This window comes from Myotis nattereri (assembly GCF_964212035.1).
Source record: "Myotis nattereri genome assembly, chromosome: 3".
In the NCBI taxonomy this organism is placed as follows: Eukaryota; Metazoa; Chordata; class Mammalia; order Chiroptera; family Vespertilionidae; genus Myotis; species Myotis nattereri.
In genome coordinates, this window is record NC_138077.1 from 78,603,237 (window position 1) to 78,629,101 (window position 25,865).

The 25,865-nt window shown below is 38.9% G+C and overlaps 1 protein-coding gene across 1 annotated transcript in view; it reads right to left on the reverse strand.

The window, feature by feature from the left end:
* DCBLD2 (discoidin, CUB and LCCL domain containing 2) overlaps positions 1 to 25,865 on the reverse strand; it is a 100,181-nt gene that overhangs the window by 68,954 nt on the left and 5,362 nt on the right. Inside the window, exon 2 of the mRNA XM_081086713.1 lies at positions 6,498 to 6,725. Coding sequence (XP_080942839.1) covers positions 6,498 to 6,725 — 228 coding nt within the window. The remainder of the gene's footprint in view (positions 1 to 6,497; positions 6,726 to 25,865) is intronic.

Here is a 25,865-nt window from a genome sequence, read left to right on the forward strand (position 1 = left end):
TGAGTTCGCGTGTCACCTCTGACATGCGTATCTTAGGTTCGCCATCACTGCTCTAGGGCTTTCCTGCCAAAAGTCTGAATCAAATCACGAGGAAACATCAGACAAACCAAGTTAGGAATTTACAAAATAACCATAAACTTAAAAAATGTCAACATCATGAAACAGAAGGAGAAACAGAAACTGCCCTCATCTTTAATCTCTTAAATAATGGAGACTAAGAAGATGTGACAAATGAATGTATACACAACCTTAGAATTAATTTTGCGATATAGGGCATTATTTAACTGGAGAAATTTTAATAAGGTCTGTAGGTTAGTATAATATCAAAGTTAAATTGTTCTATTTTGATAACTGCTCTGAGGGGCATCTGTAATACTCTCAACAATAAAGATAAAAAAAGAATGTCGTACATTTCTAGGGAATAAAAACTTTAGTATACGGGGGAGGGGTGTCAGGAACATTATGTTTGAAACTTATTCTCAAACAGTTTAGCAAAAAAATTGAGGGGGGTAAAAAAATTGGGGGGGGGTGTTTCAAAAATATGGTAAAAATGTTAACATTTGGAAACTATGGGTGAAAGGATATATAAATTACCCAATTCTTGCAACTCTTCTATAGCTCTGAAATTTTGCAAAATAAACAGATAAAAGAAAAAAGCTGCACCCTGGTTGGTATGGCACAGTTGGCTGGACGACCTCCTATGTAACAAAAGGCTGTGGATTTGATACCTGCTCAGGGCATATGCCTGGGCTCCATCCTGGTAGGGGCCAGTGGGAGGCAGCCGATTAATGTTTCCCACTCACATTGATGTTTGTTTCTCTCTCTCGGCCCCTTCAACTCTTTCTAAAGATCAAGTAAAAATCAAATTAAATTTAAAAGTTGCTAGTTTCGACAGTCATACAGTAAAACATTAAAAAATAATAGCTGGCATCTATTACTCTAAAAGGCCTAGTGGTTGAGATTATGGACTTTACTATCAGCCAGACTTCAGTTCAAGTCTGAACTCTGCTACGTGACTTTGGACAAGTTACTTATTTTCTCTCACCTTCTGTTTTATGGGAATAATATATAGAATTCTAATAGGATTCCATAAAATCAAGCATGTCAAAAACTTGCACTAAGAGACACCAATTTTGGAGCCTGTGAAGGTTTGACTCCTGCTTAGCAATTTACTAGCTGTGTAACCTTGAACAAGTTATTTAACCTCTCTGTGCCTCAATTTTCCTATCAGTAAATGGGGGGGAGGGGAGAGAGAATTGATAACAGTATCTATCTCAAGGGTTCTTGCGAAGACTAAGTAAGTTCATTGATAAAAGTGATTTGAATAGCACCTGACATAGCAAGCATTGCATACATGGCAGTTATTTGCATTACCAGCTAAGGCTTCTACCAAACAAGAATACAGAAAAATGTTAGCTTTCATTATCATTGTTAAATATGTAATATTATCATCAATACAGCTTTTTTCGAGAGGTTTGGTGGCAAAGAGAAAGAAAATTTATCTTTTTCCTCTTAAAATAGGAAGACCTAAGCACATTATAGAGAGAGGAGAAAAACGATCCAGAAAGAAAAACTGAAAATGCTAGAGACACGTAATCATTTATGAAGTGAAGCCCAAAGGGCCTCAGTCTTTCGCATTATAAATATCATGAGGATTTAAGAGACATAATTTAAAAAGGCACCTTGGCTAAAGGTATAAGACAGAATGCATATCTTTAAATATAACTTTGAATACATATACACACACACTTTTACATTTCTTCTACAGAATGCATTTTCCTTTAATGCCTATAAAGCTTTAAAATATTTAGCTTCTCTTTTAGAGATCCACCTACAATTGCCCTCCTCCCTCCATTTAAATCGAAAACTTTAAGCAAAATACAGAAAATATATAGAATAAGAAAAGATTACAAATAAGCAAAGACTTTTCTTTTTAATAACATTTGTGTCTAAATTTCATTTTTGGATTAATTGGCAATAATTAATTTCCATGGAGAAATGATACTAGCAGATGTCTATAGATCAACATGAAAAAATATCTAAATATTGAGAGAAAAGATATATATTATAAAATAGTTGGGAGATAAATATTTGTGTATGAATAGAAAAGGTTGATATTGATAGCAAATGGATTTTTTACTTTACATCCATCTTTATAGAGCAACTATTATGTTTCAGACACAAAGGATTAAAGAGTAATCAAAAAAGAAATTTAATACTCAAGGCGCAATGGGATGTTCTCATTTCAATTCAATTTGCCTTAGAAAAGGAACAGAATTCAGACCTACAGAGCCAATCTGCACTCTATCATTAAGCACATCCTATCTGTCAGTGAAATGAGTACCAATACAATGAGTTAATTTCACAAAGATTTCTGTAAAGTTTATCAGTTTAGAATATAGTTATATAAAATCAAAATACATTCATTTAAAGAATATTACACATTTCCAAGGAAACAGACAATGACTGTCCAACTGCCAAAGAACTGAAAGTGCCTTGTCAGTTAAAACACAACCCAATGAATTTAGTGAGGACTGAAGAAATAATTCCTTAAGAAACCATTCTCCTCTTCATTTTCTTCATTGTTCCATAATACCATCTCTCAGGGGCAAATATTCCTAAAATTAAAAGTTATAGACAAAACCCACAAACTTAAGCTTTATATCAAAGTCACCAAAAAATGGGAACCACGAGATACTTGGGCCTGCCTCATTTTGAAAAAGGCACTGAGAAGAGATGAAACAGGAAAAAGAAGATTCACTACCATTAACACGGGAATCTTGATGCTAACAATGTATTTGTTTCTATTCTGTAATTCTCTGCATATCAACATTAATCTGAACATCGAACAACTATTCTCAAATGATCTCCATTTCTCTGCAATGTCACGGTAGTTACCTTTCTCTCACTAAACAAAGAGTGCTATCCAAATGGAGGACCATGGGTATGTGATAGGAGGCCATGTTATGGGGAGGGAGCAAACTAAAACCCAATAGGAACCATCATGACTCAGTACCCTTCACCTTTCTGCAGCTTTTAATTCATCCAGTTAAAGAGAGAATAAGGAAAAACAAAAACAATGGAAATAAGGGAGAGCTGAGATTTACTGTACATCTACTACATCCACCCTTTTACCTTTCTGCAGCTTTTTATTCCTCCAGGGGAAGAGAGAATAAGGAAAAACAAAAACAATGGAAGCAAGGGAGAGCTGAGAGCTATTATACACCTACTATATCCCAAGCATTGCAAAGTATTATTGCATTTCATCTTCCAAGAGTACAGAGGATGACTCTGAAGTCTGGGCAGGGTTGACTTTCAGCAAGTAAGTCCTATGGCAGCGATGAGAACCCAGTAAGCGATTTAAAACCTGTGCTCAAAATGTTTCTCACATCACTCAACCTCTCTAACAATAATAGTAGTTATTGTCCCAGCATACAACCCTTTTATTTAAAGAAAAACCTTTTCATTATGGAAACTTTTAAAATCCTATATAATAAAAGGCTAATAAGCAAATCAACCGACCAGTGGAACCAGTGGCTATGACGTGCACTGACCACCAGGGGGCAGACGCTCAATGCAGGAGCTGCCCCCTGGTGGTCAGTGCACTCCCCCAGGGGGAGCGCTGCTCAACCAAAAGCAGGGCTCACAACTGGCGAGTGAAGCGGCGGTGGCAGGAGCCTCTCCCGCCTCTGCAGCAGCGCTAAGGATGTCCAACTGATGGGGAGCGGGCCTTAGCCATCAGTTGGACACCCCCGAGGGCTCCCAGACTGCAAGAGGGCGCAGGCCAGGCTGAGGGACCCGCCCAAGTGCACAAATTTCATGCACTGGGCCTCTAGTCTTCTATAATAATAAAGGCATAATATGCTAATTACACCAGACAGCCAAACGTCCTTCCAGACAAAGCTGTGGCAGCTGCAAGGGCCAAGGGCAGGTGGCAGCTGCAAGGGCTGAGGGCAGGCAGCTGTGGGGCCTGTGAGAGCCGAGGGCAGACAGCTGCAGCGCTGGTAGCAGCAGTGGCAGGGTTATGTGGGGGGCACCTTCACCTGATCTGCCTGGTTGCCTCCCGCAGAGGGAGGCCAGACTGCAGCTTAGGGCCACACTCTGCAGGGAGAGGGCCTAAGCCATCAGTAGGACATCCCCTGAGGGCTCCTGACTCTGAGAGAGGGCAGGCCGGGTTGAGGAACGCCCCATCCCCAGTGCACGAATTTTCATGCACTGGGCCTTTAGTATATATATAAAAGTAGAGAGAGGAGAGTGTAACAACTCTGGTGTGCCCGTGGCTCAGCTTCACCTATATGTCATTGTTGTGTCACCTACCCTTTTTTCTCCCTGAAATATTTAAAAACAAATTTAAGACATTTCATTTGACTTCAGAATATCTCTAACAAATTAGATCTTTAAATAATATTATCATGACAAAAAAAACAATCATTCTTGACTATTATTGAATGCCCAATTCTTCTTAAAATATCTCTAATTACCTTAAAAATATCTTTTTGTAGTTGGTTAGCTTAAATCAAGATACAAACAAGATATACACATCACTTTTGGAGATGTAGCTCAATAAAGGATGGGACAAAAGTAGGTTTATAGTTGTGAGTACAAGATTTTATTCTTGTAGTATTATTTATTAATTATTATTACCTTATTTTCTATACAAACAACTGTAAACTTACTTTAGCCCACCCGGTATATGACAGTTCCTTCCACTTCCTCCCCTTTCTTTTTATAAATGGCATTTCTATAAGGTGAGACCTCAAAGACACTGCGGGTTTAGTTGCAGTCCACTGCAACAAAGCAGGAAGCGCAATAAAGTCAGTCACAATCTTTTTGCTAGTGGAGGTTCTTGCTTTCAATTTGTAACAAAATGCCACCTATGTGAAGTGCAGTAAAACAAGGTATGCCTACACAGACTTTAGGGTTGACAGCATGTGTTTCTCTAGCTCCTTTCTTCCCTTGAACGGCCGTGGGCTTGATTACCCTGTGGTTCACCTTTCTTCATTGTTGTTGCAAGACTGCTCAGGTGGTACTGTTTACTCTGTACTGCATCACCTCAGGAGGCATTTGATATCCACTTGTTCTCTATTAGAGTTACAGTAATAGTGTTTCTAAATCACTGGGTATTTTCGTTCCTAAAAGCTTATCCGATACCACATATTCACGACAATGTGCACGTGGTGACCAAGCTACCAGGTTAATCCAGAGTTAACAGGGGCAACAGAAGTTATCAATTAATGGTCAGAGAAGCAGGGAAGGAATTGTTCCTTTGGTAGATAAGAGGCAAAAAAGTAGAGAAGGATTTGACTATAGATGGAGAGGAAGCCAGAGGACAAATAAGATGTTCAAAGAACAAGATACTGGGTTCCAATTATGGTTCTAAAAGATATTTTACACACTTGTACCAATAAATGTTTCCAAATAAATTCAGAAAACCCAAGAATTCTTTATTTTATGATGTTAGTTTACCAAACACCTTATAAAAATTTCTACCTGTCTTGCTTAAGAGCAAGGTGCTGCTCTCTAAGCCAAAGGTTCCTAACTAGACTACAAAGTGCGTTATCCTTGGAACTTTAAACTACTGAGGCATGGCTCCTACCCAATCAATTCTGATTCAATGCGTTTTAGGGAGCGGTTCTCAACCTGTGGGTCGCGACCCCTTTGGGGGTCGAACAACCCTTTCACAGGGGTCGCCTAAGACCATCGGAAAACACATATATAATTACATATTGTTTTTGTGATTAATCACTATGCTTTAATTATGTTCAATTTGTAACAATGAAATTGGGGGTCACCACAACATGAGAAACTGTATTAAAGGGTCTCGGCATTAGGAAGGTTGAGAACTACTGGTAAGGTGAGGACCAGGTATTATTTAAACAGTATTATTCAAAAGTCTTTCCAGGTGACTCTAATATGTAGCCATAATTGAGAACCACTGCTCTTAGCTAAGATTAACAATAACAGCAATATTTACTAAGCATGTGTTGTATTTTATATATTGTTCTAAGTACTTTAAATAATGAGTTCATTTGTTATTTTATAAGTGAGGAAACAGAGAGGTCAGGTAACTTGCTCAGGGTCACAGAGCAAGCTAACAGCAGAGTTAGGATTAAATATCAAGAAGTTTGGATCAAAAGCCCTTGTTCTTAATGACCATGATATACTGGCCTCATAAGCATAAATTATATTTGTATTCTTTAATTGAAAATAAAATGATCAAAGAAAAAAAATTAGATAATTAACTTTCTCCTTAGAAATATTACAGTGGCATTTTGTTGCAAGGGTACGAGCACAGGCTTGTTACAAAGGTAAACAAACAAACAGATAAATATTGTCTCTTCCCAAAAGATTCAAATTTGAGATTCACACAGGCTTTCAATAATTTCCCACATTATTATCCATATAGTAGTCATTCAATCATAAGTATCAAAAACTGCTTTAGTTGTATAACTCAGGCAATAATGTATTACATGTACATTTATAAGAAAATTTCCTACCTATTTCAGTTCTGCTAAGTCCAATTCCATTATAAATTCTCAAGTAATTTAAATGACAAGAATCAGAATCTTCAATGTCAAAGTCACCAAATTTGATGCGCAATCTTTCTCCCATCTTTACACGAATCTCCCATTCACAAACGGTGCTGTTGGGATAGGTCTGTGGGTAGTTTATAGACATAAGGGTTCCACTTTCAGGGCCTAGTACAGTGTGTCCACATCCATCACCTTTAAAAAGAGTTAAAAGAACAATAAATTATTCTTACATCTTTAACTTAAACTGTAAATACACAGGATTTTTAAAAATGTATTCTATTATATATTTTATACTACCAACACTTTCTTTACACAAGATAAAAAAGATGACATAGTTCTTAGGATATCTATATACAGGAGCCAAGAGAGCAAGGTTAGGTAAAAATAATCAATAATTAACTTTATAATTTTTGAGTTCAAAGGACCTTCCAATCTGAATTAGAAGTAAACATAATTTGGCAAAAAATATATATACATGTCATGAATCCAAACTTGAAGAATATCAATTCATAGTAATTATTTTTTAATATATTTCTTTATTGATTTCAGAGAGGAAGGGAGGAGAGATAGAAACATCAATGATGAGAGAGAATCATTGATCGGCTGCCTCCTGCATGCCCCCCATTGGGGATCGAGCCCACGACCCAGGCATGTACCCTTGGCTGAAATCGCACCCGGGACCCTTCAGTCCGCAGGCCGACGCTCTATCCACTGAGCCAAACCAGCTAGGACCATAGTAATTATTTGAGGTAAATGAAAACTATAAAAATGAAAGTATGTGACTAGTTTCACCTATTCATTTACAAATATCACAAACCTCTTCTAAAATCTGTGAGGTGAATGATTTCTGAAAGTACTTACTATATACTAAAGATAATGCCATCACTGATTATATGACACACTGCAAGGCATGCCTTCTTGAAGGCATTAAAGCAATATTTATTGAAGTTTAATTTTATATTCTACTGAAATTCGACTGTTTAGTAATCCCTCTGCAAAAGCCTCATTGTTTCCCTACAAAATGATGAGAAAATGTTTATTTAAAGATTAGGGGAAATGACCTTAATATCTTGGTAGTAGCATTATTTGTTCTAGAAATTTCTTCAGAAATTGGATATGAAAACTCAGGTAACTTAACACATTGTTTGTAAAAATAAAATATGTACATCCGTTCCTTTCTTATGAAATGTGTTATTTTACTGGGCAGGAGACATGCATTATTGATGAGAAGGGTTTCAGCTGCTGCTCCGATTCTACAGTTTAGCATTCCTTAATGACAGGATTCAAATACATTCTTTTTAATAGGAAGATTAATACATCTTTTTAAAATGATAGTATTTTCCCGTTCAAAAGAGCTATTGATAATCATTGTTTGAAATAGTTCGGTGCTTGCACAAAAAAACAATATTGAAAGTGACACTGCTGGGTTTTAATCTTAATATGGATAGAGATGGCTGTCATAGAATGTTCTGTTATCTTACCATTATCTTGAAATATTATTTTTAAGAACAATGTAGAATTGGTATCATTTAGTAGAACAGATGAAAGCTTTAATGGCCTATGAATAAGAACTTAACATAGTATCTAGCAAGTAGTAGTTGCAAAGCAAATGTTTATTAATGTTTATTAACCTACTAGAGGTCTGATGCACAAAATTCGTGCAGGAGTAGCCCTTCCTTCCCCCAGCTGCAGGCACTGGCTTCCCTCTGGCACCCAGAACCTGGGCTTCCCTCACAGCCTCGGCTTCATCCAGAAGGTCGTCCGAAAGGACGTCTGGTCTAATTAGCATATTACACTTTTATTATTATAGATGAAATAATTTAAATCTTGTCTCAAAACTACCTTTAATGAAGAAACAACAGCTCTGGACCTAGATTCTGATGACTATGCTTCAAATCCTTTGTTGATAAAGAATTTTTATTCTCAAATCCATGAGTACTGTTACTTAAGCTACTTTTAAAGGTTAGTCAGTACTTACAACCTGGCTTCCTACGTAAATCTCTCTCCTATAAAGCTTAGCTTTTCATCAGTGTGAAACTTTACCTATCTTCTACACCTCCTTTCATCCTATACACAAGAACTAGGCATACCAACTCATTAATATAATAATGCATAAAGGCACCATAAAATAAACATGTGAATTTTTGTGTGATACACCCACTGATATTTTGCAAATATAAAACTTAGAATGTGATACAAATCAGAGAAAACACACACACAAATTTTTCCTGAAACTATCATGAAAATACCTTGAATATCTCTGTTGGAGATCATCTAAATTGGAAACATAGGAATATAAAACCCTCACTGTGAAAATAAATGAATTATAATGTAACTTTTGAACAATCATTAACATTTTTCCTTAGAGAAAAAAACAAACAAACAACTACCCTAAGATAGAGTTTCTAACATGAAACTAGCCTGAAATGTTCTCTTATCACTGAAAAGATAAATACATGCTTTCTGGAAATGTTTTGATCTTTAAAATGTAGCCACTGAATAAATGAAGTAAGTCAAAATATAAGTGTATTTCTTTTAGGAAACAGAAACTAAGGCAGCTTTTTCCGTGGCTGGAAGTGTTGATGGATTTCAGAAAGCCAAGAATTTCCTATTAACAGCTGAATTCTTGACTTAGTAATGGCAGGTTGCTGCATTTAATGTATTCCCCATAGGCTGTTACTTAAGGTTGTGATTTTAAAATGGATTTTACAGAAAGTATAAGCAGAGTGTTAGTAGTAATTTTTGTCTTATGCTCATATTTCTGTTTGAGTCTCAATAACACACAAAACATTTCTTGTCCTTTCCTCCATAAAGCATATACTTTCTACTTAAATTAGCACAATAAATACTACTTGATGAAAAACAGGACTTTAGTGTGCACACTGATAAAGAGAACAATTAAATGGAGCTGTCCTTTTTCAGTATTTTGTGTAGGGGGAGGGCACCAACAGTCCACAAGTAATGTGCCAAGAATGTTTTAAAATATGTGATGGAGTTCAGAGCTTCCTCCTCTTGCAAACAAGATGATATGCACCAGAAACCAAAGTTAAAAGTCTTAAGTCTACTGCAATGAACAAATGTGAATGCGGCATATTTCACAGACTACTTGATAAGTTTAACCTGACTAGATAAATAGCTTAGGTGGCCAGGATGAACACCTACTGCTGAGGTATATGTTTAGAATATTCTAGTTAGAGAGGGAATGCTGGGCTTATACTCATTAGACCAGTTTGCAAATGCTTTTCTCTGTTATTTTACATTTTGACTAGCATGTACAGGGCCTTGACTCACTAAAGAGTCCCAACCTAATGCAGTCTGAAAAAAACAACACACTGCACTAGGCATCCAAAGGTCATAATGTTCAACTCTACAATCAAAGAAAGATCTTGACCTCACTTTTACGCCCAAATTAGAAAAAGTGCTCCCAGGTTATTTTTACAGCTCTTAAAAGTAAAACCTATTCTATACCAAAATACTTAAAATATTATAAATTAAAACCAAAATCTGGAAATATTCTTTATCAACAAATCACCAATGTACAGGGTGGGACAAAAGTAGGTTTACAGTTGTAAGAGAAACAACAGTTTATTCTTGTATTATTATGTGTGCCGCACCCCATACTTAGAGCAATGGTTTTTAACTGGGGTGGGGAGAGGCTGCCACAGGAGTGATTGTACCTCTCATTTGGCAATGTCTGAAGACATTTTTGGTTGTCACAACCAGAGGGTGGGGTGCTACTGGCATCTAGTGGGTAGAGGCCACGGATGCTGCTAAAACATCTTACAATGCACAGGACAGGCCCCTAGAATAAAGACTGGACCATCCTAAATGTCAACAGTGCCTAGGTTGAGAAACGGGACTTAGAGCAAAGATTAGAAGATACGGGTTAGTTCTTGGCTGGGTTTCATTTGGCCCAAGGGTTATGCTGTTCTATATGCTATGGGTACAACCCAGGAAATAGTTTCTCCTCAGAGGTCAGCAGTTATACTAAAGAGTTTTATGTTTACACTTCCCAATTTTTCAAACAAATAGAATGCTTTGTTTTTAAGTTAAAGAAAAAAAAATCCTTTTTATTAGTCTATACAATCCTCAAATGATTTTTTTCTGTTGCTAATAAGGTCATGAGTAATAAATAGTCCCTAAATTTTCTGCTTAGCTTTGTATACTGGGAAGAATAATGATCTATGGCCAGGCTGTATTACCTACTCTTACTCATTTCACAAGGCAGAAATGACAAAAAGAGCATAACTACTACTGGAAGCATAGCTTTCCAAATGGATATCATAGGAGCAAGCCATACACTCTCATCAACAATTCCAATATCACCAATTCTTTCTCCTTCACCACCACCACCACCAACACGACCACCTGTCAACTTCTTCTCTAGAAAACTGTAACTGACCATAAAGGTAGAAGCCTGATAATGTAATTTCTGAATTTTACTTTAGTGGAGAAAAAACATTGGAATTTGATCTTACTGCTCCTTTGCTTGGCTGCAGATTTAAGCAGGGGATTACTCACAGAACATGTGTTCACTTCCTCTGAAGAGTGTAAGGTCATATGTGTTAAGCCAGATACAAATTTTGATATTGTTCCAGGAAAATAACTGAATATTTTTTTTCTTTCGCTTCTTATCCCCAGAGAAACCAAAAGGAACATTAAACACATTTAAATGACAATGAATTAATACAACAAAGAACACATGGCTTATTTTAGGCTGCTCTAAACTTGGAATCAACTGGGGTTTTTTGATAAACATGTGCTTATGATGCTGATTTCATGCGACCCTCCAACCACCCCCATATATTAGTCACATTACTATTAATAAATAATGTAAATTTTTTTTGAATTATATTAATATGAACATGGTGTACCTTCTAAAAATACTTTAACAAGAGCAAATACAAATGCAGAAAGCTTGCACATATGTGAAAACTGTAGAGCAATAAAACTTTCATTAGAGTCACTGTAAACTAGGAAAGGTTTATACTTTTCCAGTGGGTGTTCAAGAATTTCTTTACCACTGTGAACTAGTGTGTCTGATTTCACTTCGTCTAAGTGTCACTTCTGTCACGTCTTATAATACATCTGTGAGATCTTATAATGAACTGAAAAAGAGACAATTAGAGAGTAGAAAGGTGTTCAAAAGAATAACTTCCAAGTCTTAACTAATATATCCTATTTCATTTGGCTAAAAATGAAGATTTTTAATGCTAGGCCAGAAGTATTATATCAGTACTATTACTGTAAGACTTTTAAAGTTGCATGACTACAAAACTTATATAGATAATTCAAGGTATCACTTTAATTTCACTCAATATTTTTTAATATTGCATGGGATAGATATGCACTGAGAGCCTAAAGAGAGTCACTGTGGATATTTTTAGAAAAAGAAATTCATTACTTTTTAAGCCCAACTTCATCTCTGCATTAAAGATAGATAATTTATAAAACTGAGTAACATAAAGGAATGTGAGATGTATAAATCCTCTTCGACCCCCAAATCATAAAATACTTAAAACAGAATGTGAAGCAAATGGTCTCTGGTGTCATACAATGAACTTACATGCCGCATCTATCACTCACTGTGACCTTAGGAAGGTAATTTATTGTTGCTAAACCTCAGTTTTATAAAATAGGGATACTAACTGCCGGGAGCCGGTCCATGCTTGCTGTTTCAAAGGACCTGGCATATATGGCATACTGTTCTTAAAATGTTTGCCCACCTTCTTGGCACTATGTGTTTTAACCAAGGTCTCCTCTCTGAGAAAGGTTGTTTCCCCAGGTAGGGATTTTCCCCTGAAGTTAGGGAGGGGATGAAACTCCTTAACTAAGTGCCAGGCGGGTAGTTAATCACTTTAACTACAAACAATCATGCTTAAGCTACATAATCTTTACTCCCTGGAATGGAGATAAGAAACGCCCTAACCTTTGTAATAGAGATTGATAGGATTGAATCAACTGGTATAAATACAGTTGTAACAAGACAACAAGAGACAGAACTTAGGAGACAGAGAGAGAGACAGAAATTGGCACAGAACCTACACAGAACGTTCTCTAGAGACAGAAGAACTTCGCTGGAGAAAACATGGCAAAAGATCCTGGACAGAAACTGGCCTCAGAACCTAGAGACAGAACCTAGCGAGAGAACATGGCAAAAGATCCTGGACTGAACCTGACTACAGAAATTGGCAAGAGAACCTGACTAGAACCTGGTGACTGAACCTGGCCGGAGAACCTGGACAGAACCTGGCTGGAGAACCTAGCGAGGGAACATGGCTACAGAACCTGGCTGGAGAATCTGGAGAACCTAGCAAGAGAACATGGACACATAACCTGGCTGGAGATCCTAAGCAGAACCTCTCTGGAGATCGAGACCAGAACTTGGCTGGAGATCCTGGCTAGGCTGCTGATCAACTGAACGCTGCCTCCATGTCATTCCTTCTTCGCCGACTCCGTCCACACCTTTGGGGACCCCTGGACCCGCTGGGGTTGGACCCCGGCAACTAACAACTCAAACCACATAGAGTAAGAATTAAATAAGATAGTGTATGAAAAGACCTAGTATCGAGAGGCTAACCCATAATAAAGTGTTCAATAAATGTTTGAGTACTAGTATCATCCTAAAAGACCTGAAAGGCTTTTTGCCCATCATATCTAGATCCAGGACATTTGGCCATAATTTAACTAAAGTAAAAGAAAAAAGGCCCTTTAGTTTAGGAAATTTATAGCAGCTTTAAAGCTTCAACTGTGTCTTATGAAAAGTATAAATCCATTAGAAAGTAATTCTCATTAACACTCTCCGCTATGACATCTACTTCACTTCAGTTACTCACTTGCAGGACCGCAACCTGGACTTTGTTTTTTCCATTATCGAAGTCTGCTTCCACCTCTGAAATCTCAAAAACTTTAATGGCCTACTCTACTGGTCAGTCTCCTGACCTTTCAGCTCTCTTATACCCACTGCATACTCTCTGTGAACTTGGCATCTCTCTCTTTTCTCCCCATCTATTAATTGTGTCCTGGCCTCATTTATTTTCCTAGCCAGCCTGGACCTCAAGTCCACTGGATTTAACTACACTCATCTGGTACATTCATTTCCTAGCTACCATGTCCTTCTTGAATATCCTGGCAACCCCTCTCCACCACCCCCCCGCCCCCCCCCCCGCCCCCCCCCCACCCCACGACCCTGAATCAAATGATCTCGCTTTGTCAAGGAACTGAGAACCACTGGAATAAAAGGAATCACAAAATCCAAGAGATACGTGTCATTAGAGTAATCTAAGATGGGTACCTAAAACTACTCAGTAGTCTCACATTCAGTGGTTCTCAAAATTTAGTCTCCATTGGAAACACCTAAGTTTCCAAGGCCCTCATCCCCATAAATTCTAATGAATGTCAAAAAATTACCTGGAACTTGCCCTAGCCAGTTTTGCTCAGTGGATAGAGCATTGGCCTGCGGACTGAAGGGTCCCTGGTTTGATTCCAGTCAAGGGCACATGCCTGTGATGCAGGCTCGATCCCCAGTAGGGGGCGTATAGGAGGCAGCCAATCAATGATTCTCTCTCATCATTGATGTTTCCATCTCTCTCACCCTTCCTCTCTGAAATCAATAAAAATATTTTTTTTTAAATTACCTGGAAGTTGGAAATAGGGGCGAAAAACACACACAAAAGGAAAGCAGCACATCCTTTAAAAAATGTCATAGAGGCCAAAAGCTACCCAGAAATATAGGGCAAAATACTTAGTTGGACTTACTATTTATCATTGATTAAAGGTCCTAGTCTTGGTTACATGTTAACTGGTAAATTGTTGCTTGGTAGAGATGCATATAATTTCTGTGCAGGTGAAAAAATAATCCCAAAAGTGACAGTTTATGGCCGTAGTGACCATTAACCAAATTTAGCCATCTAGCCTAGCAATCATATCCTAAGATTGCCTATAAAAACCTAACTTCTCGAGAGAAACTAAGATGGCGGCATAAACACCGGGAAATAGTCGCCTCCCACAACAATTGACAAATATCCCAAAGGACGGAGCAAACATCGTCCAGAACAACAGGAAGGCTGGCTGAGAGTAATTTCTACAACTAGAAGAAAAGAAAAGCACGCTGAGAGCCAGAGGAGCTACGGAGGCTGAGTGCAGAGGTACGGCGGCTCGCGCGCGCGGAAAGGGGGTGGCACCTGAGGACGCGGCTGTCTTTTTGAATCACAAGCTCCCGACTGCTCTGAACTCCGGTTCTGGGAAGTCTCTGGGGACCCAGGACTCATACGGGGAGAGGCTGCTCTGTCAGGCGGCAGCGGGCGAACTTGAGGGCGGATTTCCCTCAGAGGTGCTTGCAGCCATTACCTGGACACTGAGACGTGCGACTCCGGGAGCGGAGAATCAGCCATAGCCTCTTTCTCCGCCCTTTTGACTCCCTGAGACCCCGCCCCACCCAGGCTGCAGCAGAGGCTTTTGCATGTGAATGTACCTAACTACAGCCCAGCCAAGCAGACTGGGAACTTCAAAGAGAAGGCCCAAGGCCCCGCAGCGGCTTGCATTGCTTCACAGCTGAGCCTCTTCGTGGCTCTGGCTGTGTGGCCTCAGGCAGGGGCTGAATTAGCACCTCCTTAGATCCAGGAGCCACTGTACCCAGTGGTCAGAGGGGGTCCATTCTCCCACTTCAGACACAGCTGCTTCCCACAGCCAATTGGCCTGGAGGTCAATTCCTCCCAGTGATCCTACAACAACCAAGGCACCAAGAGTGCACCAAGAGTGTCCACCCCAGGTAACTGGGGAGGCTGAGCCACTGGGCCCTACAGGACACCTGGCGCGCAGGCCACTCTATCAACACAGGGAAGCAGCCAAAATGCGGAGACAAAGAAACAGGTCACAACTGGCAGAAACGGAGGAGGGCAGACGACTGGATATAGAGTTCAAGGCCACGTTTATAAGGTCTGTCAAGAATTTTATGGAAACTGCCGATAAATTTAGTGAGTCCCTCAATAAGTATAGTGAGACCCTGGAGGACATGAAAAAGGACCAACTAGAAATTAAGCATACACTGACTGAAATAAAGAATAATTTACAGAGATCCAACAGCAGACAAGAGGATCCCAAGAATCAAGCCAAAGATTTGAAATACAAAGAAACAAAAAATACCCAACCGAAAAAGAAAAAAGAAAAGAGATTCAAAAAATATGAAGATAGTGTAAGGAACCTCTGGGACAACTTCAAGCATACCAACATCAGAATTATAGGGGTACCAGAAGGAGAGAGAGGGCAAGATATTGAAAACCTTTTTGAAGAAATAATGACAGAAAACTTCCCCCACCTGGTGAAAGAAATGGACTTACAAGTCCAGGAAGCGCAGAGAACCCCAAACAAAAGGAATCCAAAGAGGACCACACCAAGACACATCATAATTAAAATGCCAAGAGCAAAAGATAAAGAGAGAATCTTAAAAGCAGCAAGAGAAAGACAGTCAGTTACCTACAAGGGAGTACCCATCCGACTGTCAGCTGATTTCTCAACAGAAACCATGCAGGCCAGAAGAGAGTGGCAAGAAATATTCAAAGAGATGAATAGCAAGAACCTGCAACCAAGATTACTTTATCCAGCAAAGCTATCATTCAGAATGGAAGGTCAGATAAAGAGCTTCACGGATAAGAAAAAGCTAAAGGAGTTCATCACCACCAAACCAGCATTATATGAAATGCTGAAAGGTATTCTTTAAGAAGAGGAAGAAGAAAAAGGAACTCTTACCATTTGCCACAGCATCGATGGAACTGGAGAGCGGATAAATACCACAAGATCTCACTTATTTGTGGAATATAATGAACAACATAAACTGATGAACAAGGACTGATCCAGAGACGGAGAGGCTTTGATTGGACTGTCGGGCCTTGGAGGGAAGGTAGGGGAGGGTGGGGGCAAGGGGGAAGGATCAACCAAAGGACTTATATGCAAGCATATAGGCCTAACCAATGGACATGGACAACGGGGGGGGTGAGGGGATGAGTGGGAGGAGTGGGGGTAGAGGGTACACATATGTAATATCTTAATCAATAAAAAAAATTAAAAAAAAACAAAAACCTAACTTCTCAAATACTCTTTGGACGGGTTATGGTATCTTCGTTATGACGGGTTCCCTCATTAAAGAATAAGTTAAATAAAATCTGTGATATGTGTTCATTTTATATTTGTATGACAAATATAAAAAAATTTTTTAAACAAATTTTACATTGTAAGATACTTCTCCAGTGGGGTCTAGGATCTGTACTTTAACAAATCTTAAAATACTAACAGCAATAACAACAAAAACCGTACAGAAAAAACCACCTTTCCACCCAGTGTCCCTTGACATTTACCATCTTCTTTTTCACTTTTCCTTTCTTTTACAGGGATTTCTTTAGTTCTTTATTCTTCATATCTTACTTCTTTGCCTCCCACTCTAGTTTTAATGAACTACAATTCAGCTTCCAGACAGCTGTGCCTCCCAAAATAGTTATGTTCAAGTCCTAATTTCTGATACCTATGAATGCAACCTTATTTGGAAATAAGGTCTTTGCAAATGTACTCAGGTTAAGATACTGCCATACTGAACCAGGGTAGACTCTAATCCAGCTGTGGGCAAACTACGGCCCGCAGGCTGAATCCGGCCCGTTTGAAATGAATAAAACTATTGAAAAACTGAAAAAAAAATTTGCAGGGGTGGGCAAACTTTTTGACTTGAGGGCCACAATGGGTTCTTAAACTGGACGGGAGGGCTGGAACAAAAGCATGAATGGAGTGTTTGTGTGAACTAATATAAATTCAAAGTAAACATCATTACATAAAAGGGTACGGTCTTTTTTTTCAATAGTTTTATTCATTTCAAACGGGCCGGATCCGGCCCACGGGCCGTAGTTTACCCACGGCTGGTCTAATCCAATGATTGGTGTCCTTATAAGAGGAGGAAAATTTGGACACAGATACAGACAAGAAGACCATGCAACTATAGAACCAGAGAATGGAGTAATGCAAAAGAACACCAAAGACTGCTAAGGGAGAGTCAGGGAGAGTCAGGGATCCTCATCTAGGGTCTTTGGAGCAAGCATGGCCCTGTCGATACCCTAATTTTTACAATGCTAGCCTCTAGAATTATGAGACAATACATTTCTGTTGTTTCAAGCCATGTAAGTTTGTGGTAATTTGTTATGGTAGCCCTAGGAAATGCAGACTTACCTCTCTAATGAAACCATTCACTAAAGCATTCAGTTTCCAAGCTGTCAAAACTCAATGGATGCTTTTCTATACTTATCATTTGTGATTTTTCTACAGCAACTGGCATTGCTGGCCCTTGTTGCCCTCCCATATTTCTTCCTTCCTTCATACCTTCCCTCCCTCATTCTTAAAACTCTCCTTCCCTCTCTTAGCTCTTCCAACTCTGCCCTTGCAACTTTTCTGGCATCCTAGCTGACCTGGCTTCTTACTGCTGATGCTGCTGTTCTTCAGAGCTCTTTTCCCCACTCTTTGTATTCTACTGGAGCAACCTCACCTACTCCTAAGATTTCAGTTCCCACTGAAATGGAGGAAGCTCCAAAGCCTCCAAACACTGTTCTCTTAGTCCTCAAACCTGTCACCTACTTAAACATTAAGCACCTCTGCTAAGAAGTTCCACTGCATTCAAACTCAACGTGTCCCAAGTATTCAAGGAACATCTTCCACAGGCCAGGCACTGTAGTAGGTGCTATGAATAACAACAAAAATGAGAGACAAAGCCTCTGTACTTATAGTTTGCAATATAGTAAGACAGACATAGCAAGAAATTTCATGGACAATGAGCACTATGAGGAAGTAATGAGGAAGTTTACGCATGTGTGTCTGTGCAGGATAAATAGCAGTTAACCAGTTAGAAATCCTGGTGGGTGAAGGAGGTGGAAAGCAGGGAGAACAGGATTGCAGAAATGAAAAAATTTAAAAAAGCATTTTAACCTTTGCTCTTTCGACTTTAACTGGTCATTATGTTTTATACCTTCTATCTCCTCAATATCTCTAAATTTAGTCCCCCTGAACAAGTGCAGGCCCTTGTTTCCACACTTCCTAATCTTTCCTTTCTCTAACCCACTGTCCACACTCCTGCCGGTGTTTCTGAAACACCAACTGGGTCATGTAGGTCCCTTATTTAAAAATCCTTCCACTATTTTCCACCGAGAATACAATAAAAGTCAGACTCTCCAGCAAGGATACGAGATCTGTTATCTTTCCCCTATCCCCCTTCCAGTCTCATTTCCTGACTTTCCCCACAACCTCTTTGCTCCAGCTGCAGAACTATGGGTGACTGCATGCTCCAAGTTCTCTCTTCTGAGCCACTGCACATGCTATTCCACCCTGCCAAGAACAACATGCTTCCTCTTCTCATCCATCTAGCAAATTCAATGTTATCTCTTTTGTAAAATATGCTGAAAGTCTTGGTCTTTCTATTTCTATTATCAGAATCTCTTTACTGTACTTAATATGCTTAATTACATTTTATCATTGATTTCAGAAAGGAAGGGAAAGGGAGAGATAGAAACAATGATACAGAGAATAATCATTGATCAGCTGCCTCCTGAATGCCCCACACTGGGGATCGAACCCGCAACCTGGACATCTGCCCTGAGTGAGAATCAAATCAACCTCCTGGTTCATAGGTCACTGTTCAACCATTTAGCCATGCCGGCCAGGAACAGATGCATTTTTATGTCAGTTTACCATACCAACCTGTAAAACTCTGTTAGGCAGGCATACACCCAGAAATAGGGCATACTAGATTCTTAACACATGCTGTTGAATTTAAAAAAATAATATACCCAAACAAGACAGTGGTAGGCACTTGATAGCAAGTAATTTAGTACAAAGTACACAGGCTTTGGAATTAGACAGACTTGGATTTAAATTCTAGCCATGCCAACTTTGAGATCCTGGGCCACTTAACCTCTAAAAGCCGCCATATCTTCACCTGTACATGGGTATACCACCTCCTATATCCCAAGGTACCACTGAGGGTTTGGTAACAACTGCTGTAAAATATAGTGGCCAACATGAGGCCAACTCACCCTTCCCTCTGATTTCTGGACCTTGTACATTAGGGGAAATTCCAAAATCTCTCCAGTGTTGAAGCTATCAGCCTGAAGGATTGCCAAAGCCATGATTCTGTGCATCCACAGAAAGCCAGACTGAACCAAGAGACAAAAATGCAGCTGAATCCTTGGTGCCTGAGGCCCAGCTGCATTCCTGCTTTCCCCTTGGCTTAGCATGGTTCAGCTCTTCCCAGGACTCCACAATGTGATCTTAGAATCCTCCTAATACTTTTCCCTTCCACAGTAAACCGATTTAGACTTCTGTTCCCTATGACCTCGAGAGTGCTAACTAAAACACATATCTTCCACCTATGCAACAGAATGTCTCTCTCAGGCTTATAGAGTTAGCTTCTAGGATCCAAAGAGTAACTAGAAACAAGGGTATGCCAGAAAGAAAGAGATAAGCCATGAACCTGACAACGTATCAACAGAAGTTGGAGAGAAAACGGATGTGAAAAGGAAAGTCAAAGCCAGCATTAAGGTCTGCGTGGATATAGAGGCCAGGTAAAAAATATCTCAGGAGAACAATCACACCTTGCTGTCATCTTCCTCTACTGCACAGTCTGACCCCTTTCACTGAACTAGAAGTGAAACTTCCCTCAACAATAACTGGGATGGGGATAACAGAAAGATGGAAAAGATCTGGGTCTTATTGGAAAGCAAACATCTGATGATGGAGATTTTAACTACAGAGTAGGAAAAAGAGAAACAAAATTTTCATTCATACATCGATTCACTCATTGAACAAATATTTACCAGCTACCCAAACAGATTTGATCCCGGCCCTCAGACATTCTAGAGAGATGCATTACATATTTAATAACACTGAGAGTGGTAAGTACTGTAAATCCCAAAGTTGACATGGCTAGTATTTAAATCCAGGTGTGTCTGACTCCAAAGTCTCCATACTTTCAAAGTCCACCATGCTAAAATGATAGTAAAGATAGACAAAGCTCTCAGGTTTTGGAGAGTATAACAAAAAAACAAAACAAAACAAAACTGACAGTTTAAATGACAGTTACAGTACAGTAGAAGCTAGCCTGCAAGGGTTAAAAAGGAAACCATCATTAAGAAATACCTGCTGTGTGCCGGACACTAAGAAATGTCCAGCACTAGTGTAGCCTACTTTTTAGAAAGCTTGTCACTGAAAAAAAAGCTGAGCTATAAGGTACCTGAAAAGCAAACAGCTCAAAAGATGTGCAAAAGCAAGTGGTGTTTTGAGCATGTTCCCAGGCATAGAATAAGAAGCACCACAGAAATTTAAATTATACTACAACACAACATATATTCCCTGATGAAGCAGTGCTCTGGAAAAGGAGGAGAGGTGAGGCAGGAGGCAAAGCTCTACTGTGAAGGGATGAGGACAAGGGCAAGAGGAGTTTAGCTCTACAAAGTGGGACAGTCATATGCTGCTGCTGAGCAGTAATTCCCATTTGAGATCTGATTAGTAGCCCTCATTTGTGGCATATCTAATCACAACCGACACACGGCTTTCTCCAGTAATCTTGAGATATCTAGATCTGAGAAAGCAGACATTGGGGATTGGCACGTGAGCCTGCATGGGATCTGTCAAGGACCAGGGGAAAAGCATCACTGAGATGATAGACTAGGTTGGTAAGAGACAAACAGACTGGGTGAAGATGGAGGCACTATGGCTGACGCCACACCTAATATCTCAGGTACAAACTCCTCAGTCTGCCCACAATGGAAAATCTTCCCTACTGTTCCCACTGACCTTTCCAGCCATTGTTTCTCATTATTTTCCTGACACCAGATTACTAAAGCTACCCAAGCATTTTTCAGGCATTTTAGCTGGTGACTAAAAAGAAAGCAGGCAACTGCTAGGACCAAAAATAGAAAACTCTTATAATTGTGGAGGTAACTCTTCAAATGAGAATTTGAAAGAAAACAAAGGAGTGCACCCAACTTGCTGATATTGATTTAGGCCAGCCGTGGCGTTTGAAATGAATAAACTATTGAAAAAAAAGACCGTACCCTTTTATGTAATGATGTTTACTTTGAATTTATGTTAGTTCACACAAACACTCCATCCATGCTTTTGTTCCGGCCCTCCGGTCCAGTTTAAGAACCCATTGTGGCCCTCGAGTCAAAACGTTTGCCCACCCCTGATTTAGGCTGTCACTGTTCTTAAGGATGATCTGACAGGTGGGCACAGGAGTGCTTTCTAAGAAGTAGCCATGGGTATATTCAGAATTCCAGTTAAAGGAGGACCCCTCTCATCAAGGGAGTGCAGCAGAAGTCTAGCTCCTGGGAAGAGGATGGCTGGGAAATGCTGGGCAAATATTAGACCCTGAGCAAGTAGGCTCAAGAAATGGCTCTATTCCCATGAGTCTGAGAAGCCAGTCTCTTGGGCTGCCCACTAACTGTGGGGATTAGACAAAGAACAATGGTGTGAAGGGCATGAAGGTGTCCAGGGACTAACACCAAATAATGTGCTTCTGGTAGCAGAATCACTCTAGAAATGGGCTATTAGTATACATTTCTTGAATGACCGACATCATACTAATCATTAAAAATAAGAAAATGAATAAAACTCTGTACCAGGAACAAATACTTAAAATAGTGTCATTAAAGAATGAACAGAAATAACTGGAAAGTACTAACTTGAAATGCATGTTTGGTGATGGTTAGAGAACTCTTCATAGAGGGAATGAGACCAAAGAAGGATCTTTGAAGGATAATTAAGAGTTTACCAAGTAGACAAGGAAAGTAAAGGCATTCCAAGTAGAGAGAATGGCATATATAAGATGTCGATAGAGGAAACAAGGCAAGAAGAGTATAAAATTATATATAAGGAGAATAAAAAGTAGTTCAGTCTTACACCTGAACTATAAAGCACGAGGGTTGCTGGCATGAGATTAATAAGTCAAAGAGGAAGAGAGGGACTAGACCAAAAAAGTTATACAGATGTAGGCAAAAGTAGGTTTACAGTTGTGAACATGTGAAAGTTTATTATTTAATATTTTCCATACAAACAACTGTAAACCAATTTTGCCTACCCCATATTTGTAACATGCAGAGGTTTAGATTTTATCTTATAAGTGACAAAAGAGCTGCTGGCCACACTATGGTAGTATTAACTTGGCTTCAAGAGGGCAGGCAATACCACAGTGCATAGAACCATAGCCCACAAACACTTGCCCAATAATTGGGCAGGGATACAGGGCATGGGGCTCAAGGAAAAAGTGGTAGGCCAAGACCAGAGGCCTGCTTCCAGACTCTTTGCTGTTCTGATGATGTGATCTTTACTCTTCAAATGTCTGCCATCACTGTGGACTAGGAATTGAGCAATTCTTTAAACCTCAGCCACTTAAAACTACTTTATCAGCAAAGCTTCTCCTACTTTCCTAGGTGGTGTGAGCTCTCTTTCCCTCATAAACCCACAGCATTTCTCTATATATTCCAACTTGGAGATTATTTCCCAAACTATAGGTTCTCTGAAAACAATGACAATGTTTATCCCTCTTCTCTGAATGTTCCTGGACTGTACTGGCATATGTGAACACTCTCCTGGGAGCTCATAATTGAAATTCCTTCATGCTGACAGTTCTTAATGAGAGAATGATAAAGAGCGCCAGCATCTTCTCTTCGATACTAAGCAATTCAGCTTTGACTGCAAACTTGCCTGCACCCTACTCAGAAAAAGCCATGCAGGAAACTATGGGCCCACTCCCTTAGGAAGCAGTGGAGGGAGCTTGCACCTTGGGGTCGTCCCTAGGATTCAAGTAGCTAATTAAAGTTTTTCTCCCAACTATATACCCGTCATACCTAGCTGATGTTTTAGTAGCCTTTTAATACCACCCATTATACCACCTGCTTCATAGACATCAGCATTAATTAAATACTATTTTATTTGAATATCTACAGGTATTTTCTGTCCTCATAGATTATATTGATTTAATCCACATAATCTGGAAAATTAGCATGATATATGTTTCTAAACTAATATTTTGAACTGACATACAGCAGGTCCAAAAATAACATCTTTTCTTTCAACATTGTTTTAACACTGATGAGATGCCAAAACTTAACACTGTTTATATCAATTAGCCTGTGGTAAAATTGGTTTTGTTAATACATCATTTCACTTAAAGTGCAGAAACTATCCACATCATTAAGGACTTACTGTACTTTCCCAAAGATCCTATCCTGAGTGAAGAATTTAACCCTTTGAGTGACAACCAATATCCTAGGAACTATGCTAAAATTGCCAAGGCATTTTTGCCGATTTTACAGCAGTTTAGGAAAAAAATTATGAATCGCAAGTAAATGAAGTTACATATTCAAAAATTTAAGGAAACCTTTACTACATTTGTTTTCATCTTTGACATATATTGTTTGCTGATTGTATTATAAAATACTAGTAGAAAAAAAAATTTAACAAAACATATAATGTTAAAATAGAGGGACACCCTTCTCCAATATCTTCCACAAAATCGTCATCTTCACAGCAAGAATTGACATATTTAGCAATATCATCATCACTAATAAAAGCAGACTTAGAACTGGACGCCATTTTGAAGCTTTAGGGCTACAAAATCTGAGTAAACTTCATAAAATCGTAGTACCTGTAAAAAATTAGGCAGATAAATGCCAGTGGTCTATTTTAGAACTACAAACATTCGGCATCATAAGTAATCTGCACTTAGGTGCCATCTGTTAATAAAGAGTGAACTACTAGCATCTAATAGTGACACTGCAGGAGGAGCGCAATCGCGCTCCCCGGCACTCTAGGGATTAATCCAGTGGAATAAAGAAAATAATGTAATAGCAGTTCTGAACAATATAGTAATCTATAAATATAAAAGGCTAAAATGCAAAGTGTCCCCTGAGGAGTTCTACTGGGAATTTGATCGCTCGCTATGACATGCACTGACCACCAGGAGATGGCACAGAACGAAGGAAGGCCCCGATTGGCCCTGATCACCGGCCAAGCCTAGGAACCCTACTCGTGCATGAATTTCATGCACCGGGCCTCTAGTTACTTCATAAATAATAAATATCTTGTAAGAAATTTTAACATTTTAAAGTTTTCATCTTGTATTTTGTAAGTACTTGTTAGCTTATAAATTAATTTTATTTGTTTTTAGAGATGGAAACATCGATGAGAGGGAGACAACATCAATCAGCTGCCTCCTGCAGGCCCCCTACTGGGGGCGTCGAGCCCCCAAGCAACCAGGGCATGTGCCCTGACAGGAATCTATCCGGTGACCTCTTGTTCATGGGTCAATGCTCAACCACTGAGCAACACCAGCTGGGCATAAATTAATTTTCACATGCTATGTCTACAGAACATAACACACGGGTATTAAAATTACATCCATGTAAGATTATGTAGGTATGTAAATATGGGATAGAAAGGAACATAAAAAATATAGGTCGATAAATTAGGGAGTAGAACTGTGGATAATTATCATTTAAGTTTTTTTGGTTTTGAGTAACAATCATTGTTATCTGCACAATAGCTTTAAAAATAAAGTACTAAGGCCAGAATGTTGTCCTAAAATAAAGTGAATTTAAGAACCACACAAGAAAAACTACCAAGGTGTCCACTCCACTTCATACTTCAACAATCACATTTAGTAAATATCATTATCTCTACAAAGCTCTTCCTAATCCTCCTAATTTTTCATCGTTCCACACCCTTCCAACTAATCAAGAAGTGGAAATAGAAACTACCTATTTGCATGCATTCAGTTAGTGCCCAATATTATCACCTGAGTTTTCACATCCCAGGTGCACTTTATTAAATATAGTCCTTATATTTAAAATCTATCTCTATGTAAATCTAGCTTTTCCTCATCATACTGAAATACCATTGTACTTTCTGGAAATTAACTTATTTGTCATTTTAATTCTAGGACTGGTACTTTCATTTATACAAATTTCACTATTTTAAGATTTTTTATATTCATCTATCACCTGCAATTTTACAATTAATTTTTCATTTATAAGTTTAAAAAATGAAGATTTTAATCTGATCATTAGCATATGTGGAATATGTGCTATATTTCTACCATCCACTGTGCAAAATTAATCAGAAATATAGCAGAAAAAAGATGCTTTGATTTTTGCCTCTGAACAAAATTACATAAAGAATCTTAATGTTTTATCACACCAAGAAAGACAATGGAAAATTCTAAATTAATTTAATGTTAATACCAAAAATAATTACAAATGTTCTTTGCAAAGGGAGATGTGCTCTTCAATTTAGACAATTTACAAA